Source organism: Patella vulgata, chromosome 4 (genome assembly GCF_932274485.2).
Source record: "Patella vulgata chromosome 4, xgPatVulg1.2, whole genome shotgun sequence".
NCBI lineage: Eukaryota > Metazoa > Mollusca > Gastropoda > Patellidae > Patella > Patella vulgata.
This window is the reverse complement of record NC_065882.2, coordinates 82,537,952-82,550,396: the sequence shown is the minus strand read 5'-3', so window position 1 is coordinate 82,550,396 and position 12,445 is coordinate 82,537,952. Positions and strand designations below refer to the sequence as shown.

The following is a 12,445-nucleotide window of genomic DNA, read 5'->3' as shown; positions in this document are numbered from 1 at the left end:
TAGTGTCAAAGTGTGTCGAATTTGCTGGAGGCAGAAAGCGTATGCAGATTGGGCACAACCTAGCTATAGCAATAAGACTTTACTAGTGATTCTCAACCAGTATGCACATTAAAAAAATGCGAAAAACCAATTGAGTATTCACTGGTGTCTACTGATAAATTCATAGCTGTGTTTTTCTTTATTTTATTTGAGTCATTCTATGTGTCTATGACTAGTCTCTGTCTACGGATGTATACCCTCTAACTTAACATGTTTTTATTTTGCAAAATTCAAATATTTTTCATATATATTTAGCCAGGTGTGCCGCTACTTGTTCATGTTTCCAAGGTGCGCCGTTGGCAAAAAACGGTTGAGAACCATTGGACTATACAATGTAAAGAGCTGCGAGTAACATGTTTTCTTTAACGGAAAACTGTCTGCTATTGGTGCATAATTTTAAATCGCTTGCCTAGAATTAAAATAACACATCTCTAACATAACCGTTTCAACTAAACAGCAGCAAACTGAAATAACTGCTCAACACCGCCAAAAAATCTTCTAAAAAGAATGTAAAAGCCAAAAATGTGTCTGCTATCATGTATATACAGACAGAAATTCTAGAATGCATAAACATAGTTTGAAATCATAAGCAAATATAAATTGAATTTAACCTGTGCTGTTTCTGTGATATCCATATTAATTATTGTGGTAACATCTTGTTCCACAACCATCGTCCAGAAATCTATCACTGTATTTGGTAAGGGTGTCTGGGTCAATATGTAGGCACGTTTCTTTCTGTAGCTCTGTAAAACCAAAATCTTATAAAAAACGCAAATATTCAGCAGCTTACGGAAATATGTCTAAATGATAGCTTACTGGGTAAACATTTACCTTAAAACGAATTCGTACTGCATAATACTGAATTTTATAACATTCAAATGTAATATACCGAATTTTATAACATACTGAAAGTTAAACTACTAAATTGTAGATCTGTAAAAACAAATCTATCACTGTATTTGGGTCAATATGTAGGCACGTTTCTTTCTGTAGCTCTGTAAAACCAAAATCTTATAAAAAACGCAAATATTCAGCAGCTTACGGAGATATGTCTAAATGATAGCTTACTGGGTAAAACATTTACCTTAAAACGAATTCGTACTGCATAATACTGAATTTTATAACATTCAAATGTAATATACCGAATTTTATAACATACTGAAAGTTAAACTACTAAATTGTAGATCTGTAAAAACAATGACATCGATTCTTAAACAAGATGTATTTGGTTTAGCGGTAGTCATTCATTGCAGCACAATATACATGGGAAAACAAAATATCGTAAATAATTAACAGTTTCATCTGATGGAAACAGATCTCCTAAGTTTTTATGGTTTGCACCGTAATAGACCATAGCTCAAAGCATTTAAACAGATTTCCAAAGTTTTTATGGTATGTACCATAATAGACCATAGCTCGAAGTATTTAAACAGATTTTCCAAGTTTTTATGGAATGCACCGTAATACACCATAGCTAGAAGTATTTTTACTGCTTACCGATAAAAACAGAGCATTAATATAATCTGTCATCTGTGGCTTAGATAAACACAGCCTCGTTTTATCAGCTGAAATATATAATTTTTAATATTTATATAATTTCATCATTTATTAGGTTCATATATTATCTACCCAATCCCTACCCAGAGAGAACAGATATTTTAACAGGTATACTTTAACATAATAACAGATGTTATGAATACGTCATCGTGCCATCTTGACACATGAAAGTGGAATTGAATAAAATAACCTTATCTCGGCTATTGACACTCATGGTTGTCCAGATGGCATTCATTAGTCATTACCATAATATAAACTTGTAGCTGGCCTATGTTATGTAATGTCATTTGTCTTGTAAAACAGTCCTTACTGAACGTCAAATCTGGTATATGATGCAATATAGCAAGCTGCACAATCTCTTCCGTCATCCTTTGTATAGAAAGGGATTATAAGCAGAAGTCTAATTGATAGAAAGTTAGTTAAGACCGGAGAGAGGACATGTAAGTTAATTGGGAGTTGGCACCCGACTACAATGCTATACGCCAAACTGGAGGAGAGTCCCTTGAAAATATATAGCCTCTTTTGCGCTAACAAGACTTTTTCAGTGGTGGAGGTGGGTGGGGGTGGAACTGAATATCAGAGAAAGTTAAATATTTCATAAAACCCAATGTTTCCCGGCAAATGTGTATAGAATCATCTGTCACATTGCATATGATAACCTCTGCCAATTGGTGACTGTTCACAAACCAATTCTTGACGGGCGGACGGATGGGTTTGGTGAAACAATACACCAAGCTGACATGCGGGTCAATCAAAAGTTACATAAAACTAACATGCTAAAATGGATAGATCTCTATTCTTCTCTTTGTTTTCTTCTGATAAAGCTACCAAACAATCAGCTGTTCTTTGTGACGGACATATACTATCAAGCATCTGTATAAGAAAACAAAAAACAAATCACGAATAATCAAAACAAAATATGGTTGCATATTAAGGTGTTTAAATTTTTATTTTGCTTGAAATTAGCCTAATTAGACTAACATTATCGTTTATAAATATTACCTCAAATCTTTCTTGAAGCTGTGATTTACCAGATGAATTATTGACCTTCAGTAACGTCTGATAGTCCTTTTGATAAGACGTGACAGGAAATGTAATATCTCCAGCTATATACCATTCGGCTAAAGCATCATGTATAAATACATATTGTTCCTGAAATAGTTCAACCCATTACATTTAAACATACATTATGCAAGAGTTAAATCTGCCTACTGCAGGTCTTTCTTTAGGCCTGAAATGTTATCTCAATTATTAATTAGACATTAATTAACTTATCCAGACTATAATCAACTCTAGAAGGCATCGCTAGCCAGGGGGGTTGGATGGCCGAATGGTTAGCACGCGCGCGCTGTATCACAAGGCATGTCATTGAGTCAACTGGCGTGGTTTCGAATCCCCGGTTGTACGTGACAAGGAGTAGGGTTGCCTGTCCAATCTCGTGGGTTTTCTCCGGGTTCTCCGGTTTCCTCTCACTGCTAAAGACCCCTACGCGCAAGCGAATTATTGAAATAAAATTAAAACCATGTTAGTCCCGAAATGACCTAGTCTGTGTCGAGTGGACGTTAAACCCCATTTCTCTCTCTCTCTCTCGCATCGCTAGCCTGCGATCTTTAGTTGATTATGAGCCGATTTACTGCATAACTTTCCTCACGATTTAACCTTTAAATGGATAATCGAGACTAATGATGATCGAGGCTAGGTGGAAATTTCAATCGCTTAGTTCTGGGTTCATAGTGATCAATTTGAATGAAATTTTCAGCAAATTGCCTTTAGATTATCTAGTTTTTAACAATTATGGTGAGAACTGCCAACTCGTTATCGATTCTCCCATAATATATCTTTAAGACATAGTTCACAAATATCTATTGGTCACAAGTAAAATTATTGTGGATCAACCAAATATAATAATTAACATACATACCGAAGTCTGGACCATGTTAACTCGTTCATATCGCAGCTGTTTAACACACTCATAAATATCTACAGAACCTTCTGCTCTAGCTTTATCTATTGAATAATCTAAAGCTATAAAAGTCCCCGTTCTTCCAATACCAGCACTGAAACGCAAGATTCAAGGCAATTTAAGTGTAAGTATAGTCTGGGGCAATGTCTTCTGAACACTTTAAGGGGGTTGGATGGAAGAATGGATAGCGTGTGCGCGTTGTATCATAAGGTCTGTCATTGAGTCAACTGGTGTGGTTTCAATTCCGCGGTCGTACGTGACAAGGAGTAGGGTGGTCTGTCCAACCGCGTGTTTTCTCCGGGTTCTTCCACTGCTAAATACCCCTACGCATATGTTAGTCCCACAATGACTGCGTTTGTGTCGAGTGGGCCGTTAAACCCCATTCCTCTTTCTCTCTTTACACAAACGTATATCTATATACCTGCAGTGTACCACCATTGGTCCTGGTTGTGGAGATGTGGCTTTTATCACCTTGTTTCTGAATTCTACCAATGACGCAGTATCAATAGGGACACCTTTATCAGGCCATGATGTATAATGATACTGCTTGATGGTCCTGGATCCACATTCGTCCTGAAACATAAAATCGACATTGTTTACTGCCGTATATCGCACATAAATTATTATTTATTTAAATAAAACTTAACATTTCTAAAAATGATCAATTTTATTAAGCAAATAAAGTATCAAGCTTAAAACTGACTTTATCGCACAGAAAGTATTATTTTTTTAAAACAAAACTTAATGATTAATTTTATCAAGCAAATAAGGTATCCAGAATAAAACTTACTTTTGTGATTTTGAAAGTCCTGACAGTAAAGTGAGAAAATATATCCTCATTTATCAATGTCATGGAGATTTGACCAAACTTCATTTGCTTGCCACTGTTTGGCCAATACTTGAAACATTTTTTCTGAAACAAATATTATAACATAGATTCTTGACAAATAACTATAAGATATAATTAAATATTTTCAAATTATATCTACATCAAGATATCAAATACAGATATTAATAATTTCATGACAAAAGAGACATTGTTATTCAAAAAATACTAATAAAAATGATTGCGAGCTTTGTGCATCACCAAATACTTTAAAGCTGCAATTTCATATTTTTAAAATTTATTAAAATAAAGCCTTAAAATAGATGGTATCTATAAACAGTCCTACCTTGTTAAAGAATAATCCTATTAATCCTACAATTATCTATTGCCAGTTGACAAATTGGCAAAAATATCATTTTCAACTTTAAATTTAAACATTTGAAGATAGCTATTCCACGGGGGGGGGGGGGGGGGGGAAATAGAAAGACAAGGGAGGTAATTGTGTTATTATTTTCGGGGTCAAAGGATTTTTAAGAGGGAGAATAATACCTATGATCGTATAATAGTGAGTTGAAAACCTATTGAGCAAAAGACACAGAAATAATTATGTTTTGACTTTCTTAGAAAATATGAAATTATCGCTTTAAAAGGTTTGTCTGGTGTTTCAGCACAATGATCAGTCTATTTCCGTTTAAACGATGCTTCGACAGATTAAATACAAAGATCAACATACGTTTCCCATCTCTACCAAGTTAGTTAACATTACTATCTGTCCTGTCTCCGAAACCCATAGTAACCGTAAGAAGTCCTTAACAATAACATCAACAGGGCCTGTAAAATTAAATTCCACTATTAGAAAGTTCTGGTATGAATAAGTGATATGCAACGAAAAGAAATGAAATGCGGTTTAATGTTCTGCTTCTATATATGTACATGTTTAACGTCCTACGGTTCTGCTATGGCTGGGCTAATGAAGACGGGCATACGCCATACAGTGTGCTTTGCCAGGGCAGCGGCACTATCAAATTACAACTGTCATGGGATCTTTTATGCGTTTGCCAATGTATACACGGGGCCTCGGGGTTTTCGTACCATCCGAATGACTAGACAGCTGTCCTTGTCAGCCCCTCCGTCTTGCATCACTGACAAGGGGGAAACCACGTCGGAAAATCCAGATGAACTTTCTCGGCCAATGCACGGGTCGAACACGCCACCTCCAGAGCGAACTTCGGTTGCAGTGATTCCCGAACTCTAGTCGGAACTATCTTCATGCGATAGAGCACGGTCGGGATAGTTAGAATAGCTGAAAAGGCTGATGCGTGTGCAGATTTGTCTGAAAAATATAAAATTGCAAGATGATAGGATAAACTATTATTGTTCCGACGAAATAAAAAGAAAATGTTTCATAAATATTTCATTGTACACTTTTCCAAACGCCCATAGAACTTGCCATGTTTAAGTCTCGACCACAGTTTACATCCGTAGGTCGCCCAGGCGAGCCAGCGTCTTACCCACTTGCCCGCGGTATGAATAAGACTAAATAAGTGAAATAACAGTATATTTGGAAACTTGTAGTAATAAAAGATCCTGGAATTCGTCGCTACTTTTATTTTTCTTTTGTAATGTGATCTCAGTTAAAAACACCTTAATTAGTTTAATTAAAATAATCACGAAAAAACTTACCCTGTGAAGCGATATATTTGTTTGCTATGTCGCCATATCCCTAGATAAAAAAAAACGATATATGATAAATATCGGGCCACTTAAGTAACAAGAACCCCGCCCACCATCAACTGATCTTATTAGCAGAATTCCGCTGCACAATTGTTGATAGAAAAATGAAATTTCCTATATTCTGCTGTGACTCGGCTAATGAAGACAGGCATACGGCACACAATTAGCTATGAGGGACATTTTGCGGCACTAAGAACTCCTCTTATATCCAATTTCAACTGCCAAGGCGTTTTTTTACGTACACACCAATGTATGCACGGGACCTCGCTTTTTTTTTCGTTCAATTCGAAAAACTTGACAGCCGCTCCAGTAAGGCCCCCCGTCCTGCACCACTGACAAGGGGAGAATCACAATATTGATAAAAGTTATTTAATAGCTGGTAAAATCGTGTTCTTGATGAAAATTTGAGAAGGTAAACCCAAAGCATGTTCTATAAAACTGTTCAGTAAATAACTAATAACTTACAGTTATATAGCAAGCATTGATGTAATCAGAATTAGGGTCATCGTTTTCTACGTCCAGTTTAACTCGTGAATGATCAACTATAACAAACCATATCAACATATAACGTAACATTTGTATGGAAATAAAAAACAGTTAGGAGATGTACACTTTCTTTCTGTTTTCGAATTTAAAGTGGTGTCATTATGAACTCATTACATGCATTAGAACCAATGACCAGTTTCACGAGGTGAACATATCGCTACGAATGGCGACGACCGTGGTTTCATTTCGCTTTTCAGGAACGACCAGTTACACTGCCTTTGAATAATTAAAGATACATTATGGAAGATTAGGTAAAGAGTTAGCAGTTCTAACTATAATAGTTAAAGACTAGATAATGTAAAGGGAATATGCTGAAAATTTCAGTCAAATTGAACCTTATTTTAAAATCGCTTTAGCCTCAATTGTCATTGTTACTGCTGTCACGATAATTAACAATGTCTCGATCATCCATTTTTGCGGTTAATCATCAATGGGCGTTCAACAGCAGATCGGATTCAAATCCAATGAAAATCGGACACATAAGATGGCATCGAGAGTTGATTATGGCGTTTCCATGTTAATAAATGTCTAATTAATAGTTTTGATAACATTTCAGACCTAAAGGAAGATCTGCAAAATGGCGGATTGCCCTCTTGTATAATGCATGTTTAAGTCAAATTTAGTTGCAACGAATCTTTGCTGAAAATTACTTACAAGCACATATGTTCTTGTATCTGTTCTTCGGCTTATTAACAACATTCATACAATAATCATATGCTGCACATAGTCCACTTGGAAGGGTCTGTAAAACGAAAGAATACTATTTTTATCCACCCGATTAGATTTTATTACATACTTCGAGAAGGTATTTGTTGAGTAATAAAACCTTCTAGTAGTTTATCGAGGGTTGGCCGTCCTTACCGCACGGTACAAATACTAGAAGCAACAAATTCCAGAACAAGCCAGAACTCATACCAAAATGGCCGCTTTATACAACTGAGTATTTAGGGGAATACTAACCCGAACCCTAACCCTAACCCTATAAAGAGAAGTAAAAACTAAATTAGACCCAAGTTCAGTCTTTTAAAAAGGGTTAGGGTTAAGGTTCGGGTTAGTTATTTCCAAAATTCTCATTTATATAAAGCGGCCATTTTGGACTCCGGAAACACCCGAACCTCGATAAACTACTAGAAGGTTTTATTACTCAACAAATACCTTCTCGAAGTATGTAATAAAATCTAATCGGGTGTTTTATCTGATCTATTATCAATTTGTAATAATTATAGAAGTTACTTTTTTATACGGAGGCGGGATTGGATGGCAGAATGGCGCGCTGCCAATGAGTCAAGTGGTGTGCTTTTGATACCCCGCTTGTACGTGACAAGGAGTGGGCTCGCCTGTCCAATCTCGTGGGTTTTCTCCGGTTACCTCCCACTGCTTAAGACCCCTACGCGCAAGCGAATTATTGAAATAAAATTAAACCACTCCCGATATGACCTAGTTTCTGTCGATTGGATGATAAATCCCCTCACTCTCTCTCTCTCTCTCTCTCTCTCTCTCTATACATACGGAAAACAGAGAATACTAAAATACGTAAAATAACACGCACCTCAAATTCAGCTTTCAGCGATTCTTCCTCAGCCTTTCGTTGTTTGATATATTGAAGCAGATTTTGTAGCTGAATACGTGTAGAAGCAGCAGTGGGTTCATCATCATTGACATAAACTTGTGCTGCCTCATTGTCCTCTTCTGCTAGTAGATTGGCATATGTATTAACTTCGATTTTAGGTTTTTGGCCTACTGTTGATATAAATGTTTGTATAAAATGAAATGAAATGAAATATACTTTAACATCCTACTGTACTGTTCTGCTCCGAACTGGGTTTATGAAGATGGGCATATGCCATATAGTGTGCTCAATGGGAAATTTTGCCCGGACACCGACACTACTCTTATATCGAATTCCAACTGTCAAGGGATCTTTTACGTGCACGCCAATGTGTACACGGGACCTCGTTTTTTCGTCCCATCCGAACGACGCCGGAAAATCTGAATGAACTAGGCCAATGCAGGGATCGAACACCCGACCTCCAGTCTGGCCAGCTAGCGTCTTACCTACTTAGCCACCATGACCCCCCCCCCCCCCTTGTTTGTATAAACAAAATTCGAGAAAAATTGTTGACTTTTGCCCCAGCAGACAATGAGTTATTGTTTACATTAATTATAAGTAAACGTAAATATATCAGAGTATTATCTTTAATTATAATTAGTTTTATTATGGCAAATAAACATTCGAGCCTTAATATTGGTTCACTTATCTTATTATATTAATCTTTCCCGAAATCTTTTCAGTGCTTTCTGTGTTTTGAAGCCTCAAGCGAATTCACATTACGGACAACCATAATTGCTGTTATAGTTATAAACAAGATAACCAACCTTTAGAAAACGAATCGCTTTTGGTTAGACTTGAATCTAGAGGCAAATGGGTGACTTCAAGTTGGTTAGATTCCACATATTTCTGTCGTCTGAAAATACATTAGAAAATATTAATGCCTTCGATAATTCGTTTTAGTAAAACATGTAGCTTAGGAAACAGAAAACAACGTACGTGTGTTCGATTAAATGTTAGTATACAAAATCTATAAAATGAAATGTGATTTAACGTCCCACTGTTCTGCTCCTACTGGGCCCACGAAGACTGGCATACGCCATACAGTGTGCTATGAGAGAAATTCTGCCCGGGAAGCGGCACTATGGCCTACTCTTATATCGAATTCCAACTGCAAAGGGATCTTTTACGTGCACGCCAATGTATACACGGGAACTCGGTTTTTCGTAACATCCGAATGACTAAACAATTGTCCTTGTCAGGCTCACCGTCCTGCACTACTGACAAGGGGAAACCACGTCGGAAAATCCCGATGAACTTTCTTGGCCTTAAATAAATAAGAACAATAACAAATTTGTTGGGGTGCTGATTGACATGTAGAACCTACCTTCTGTGTCTTACAACCAAAATAATAACAACACCAATAATCGCGATAACAACCAACGCAGCAACAACAGATACTATTATAGTAGCTTGTACTGCAATTATAGAATACAGATGACATATATATCCTGTTAGGAAAAGAAACCTACTCCCACTAGCATTCATCCCTATTACTATTTAATATTTACAAATTGCTGCTGTACATGCAGTAGAGACCTTAGCTAAATCCTGTAGGGGCAATCAGTGAGGAATAAGCACCAAAAACACATCTTATCAAATAAAACTCTAACACTATGTCTACGTTCCTTAACTGCTGTAAACATTACTACCTGCTTCCTCTTTCTCATGGCAAGTTGGTCCTTGAAAGCCATCTGCACAGCCACCTTCACATGTACCATCCGATATATTACATGGTCTATTCTTGACACAGTTACCACATTCCTTTGTACAATTGTCACCATACATCCCCGGTTCACAATCTATAAATACACGATCAACAGTGTCGAATTATTGTAGAAATATTGCTATAAATTGTCCTCGATGTTACCGAGTGTTCAAAGTCATTCATACAAAAATACAGATTCATTCAGTTAGTTAAAAAAAATCGTCCAATTAAAAATATTTAAAATCATTATATTTGTCACGTCTATTCAAAATAAAAATAACAAAAGTCTGACCAACCATAATTATATGTTGTAATGCACATCTAAAAGACGAGATGTTTAAACAATATGATATAAAATATTGTTTAGCAGGATATGTATTTTAAATAACGACGGAAGAGTAAACAAATAACTGTAACTGAAGAATATTTGCCAATAAATTTATGTATCGAGAAGAAATTTTCAGGTTCCTTGGACTAATCGACAAATATATTCATTGATAGAAAATCGGGTGATGTAGTATATACATTAATTTACCTGTTGTACAGTTAGGTCCTATTTTACCAGGTAGGCATCCATTGATACAATTTCCTGACTGCTGACCACATAAACCATCCTTACAGTTAGACGGGCAATCTTTATTACAATCCATACCATAAAATCTTGTTTTACATCCTTCAGTACATGATCCAATTGTTATATTACATTTACCAACAGTTGTACCTACTACTGGTTTACAGTTAGTATTACATAGTTTACTACATGATGATCCCCATCTTCCATCTTTACATTCAGTACAGGAGCTAGAGTCATCCTGATTACAAACAGTACAATTATTAGTACAGTTGATATCACACCTTTCTCCAGTTTTACCTTTAATACAGTTAGTGCATGCACCAGAACTCCTATCACATCCACCATCACATCCTGTACTACAGTTCATATCACATGTATAACCATATCTTCCTATAATACAGTCAGTACATTCACCATTTCTATCACATCCACCATCACATCCTGTACTACAGTTCATATCACAATCATTACCATGTCTTCCTACAATACAGTTAGTGCATGCACCAGAACTCCTATTACATCCACCATCACATCCTGTACTACAGTTCATATCACATGTATAACCATATCTTCCTATAATACAGTCAGTACATTCACCATTTCTATCACATCCACCATCACATCCTGTACTACAGTTCATATCACAATCATTACCATGTCTTCCTACAATACAGTTAGTGCATGCACCAGAACTCCTATTACATCCACCATCACATCTTGTACTACAGTTCATATCACATGTATAACCATATCTTCCTATAATACAGTCAGTACATTCACCATTTCTATCACATCCACCATCACATCCTGTACTACAGTTCATATCACAATCATTACCATGTCTTCCTACAATACAGTTAGTGCATGCACCGGAACTCCTATTACATCCACCATCACATCCTGTACTGCAGTTCTTATCACATCCATCACCATGTTTTCCAACAATACATTCAGTACATTTACCAGTTCTATCACATGTTGTGTGGTCTGTTGTTGGTTGACACCCTGTACCACAAGTAATGTTACAGTATGAACCAGCTGTATTAGGTTTACAGTCAGTACATCTACCATCCATCTTACCACACCCTCCGACACAATTATCAGGACACTGAGATTCACAGTTTGTACCATACCAGCCTTGGTTACATTCAATACATGATGAACCGTCTTGTTGGCATGATCTACAGTTACCTGGACATGATGTTTGACAGTAAGAACCTTTATAACCACCAACACAACCATCTGTACATTGTGGTTGTGAAAATGAAGGATTGGTATAACATTTACTGCCTCTACAGTTATTACTACACGGTGATGTACATTTATCACCATAATATGTAGCTATACATACACATTTCCCGTCCATTTTATTACACATTTTGTTTTGACAACCATCACTACACTGAGATTCACAGTTTGTACCATACCAGCCGCCTTGGTTACATTCATTACATGATGACCCGTCTTGTTGGCATGATTTACAGTTAGCAGGACATGATGATTGACAGTAGGAGCCTGTTTTATCATCAACACAGCCATCTGTACATTGTGGTTGTGAAGATGGAGAAGTGATAGAACATGTACTGTTTGTACATTTATCACTACATAGTGATATACATTTATCACCATAATAACCGTTCTTACACCCATCAGTACAAACACCAGTAGTGTGATTACATTTATCATTAAGGCACGTATTACAAGGTTGACATTTTTCACCATAATAACCGTCTTTACATCCATCAGTACAAACACCAGTATCAGGATCACATTTATCATTAAGACATTTATCACAAGGTTGACATGTAGAACTTGATGTACTGTAGTAACCAGTATTACATTGTATTGGATCTGTAATATAGATTATACATGTATTATTATAATATGTA

The 12,445-nt window shown here is 36.4% G+C and overlaps 2 protein-coding genes across 2 annotated transcripts in view; both read right to left on the bottom strand.

Moving 5' to 3' along the window:
* Positions 1 to 974: 974 nt before the first annotated feature.
* Positions 975 to 11,203, bottom strand: LOC130012452 (receptor-type tyrosine-protein phosphatase mu-like). Its single transcript, XM_056100431.1, has 16 exons — positions 10,518 to 11,203; positions 9,927 to 10,076; positions 9,602 to 9,692; positions 9,042 to 9,130; positions 8,215 to 8,405; positions 7,320 to 7,407; positions 6,585 to 6,661; positions 6,069 to 6,108; positions 5,119 to 5,216; positions 4,350 to 4,472; positions 3,981 to 4,132; positions 3,518 to 3,653; positions 2,599 to 2,748; positions 2,370 to 2,469; positions 1,537 to 1,604; positions 975 to 1,034 (listed from the first exon to the last, which is right to left on the bottom strand). The coding sequence occupies exons 1-16, from the start codon at positions 11,194 to 11,196 to the stop codon at positions 990 to 992; spliced, it is 2,277 nt and encodes a 758-aa protein (XP_055956406.1). The 5' UTR covers positions 11,197 to 11,203; the 3' UTR covers positions 975 to 989.
* LOC130012453 (multiple epidermal growth factor-like domains protein 10) overlaps positions 10,689 to 12,445 on the bottom strand; it is a 24,339-nt gene continuing 22,582 nt past the window's right edge. The window contains exons 6-7 of the mRNA XM_056100432.1: positions 11,520 to 12,407; positions 10,689 to 10,794 (exon numbers count right to left, since the gene is read on the bottom strand). Coding sequence (XP_055956407.1) covers positions 10,790 to 10,794; positions 11,520 to 12,407 — 893 coding nt within the window. The 3' untranslated portion in view covers positions 10,689 to 10,789. The remainder of the gene's footprint in view (positions 10,795 to 11,519; positions 12,408 to 12,445) is intronic.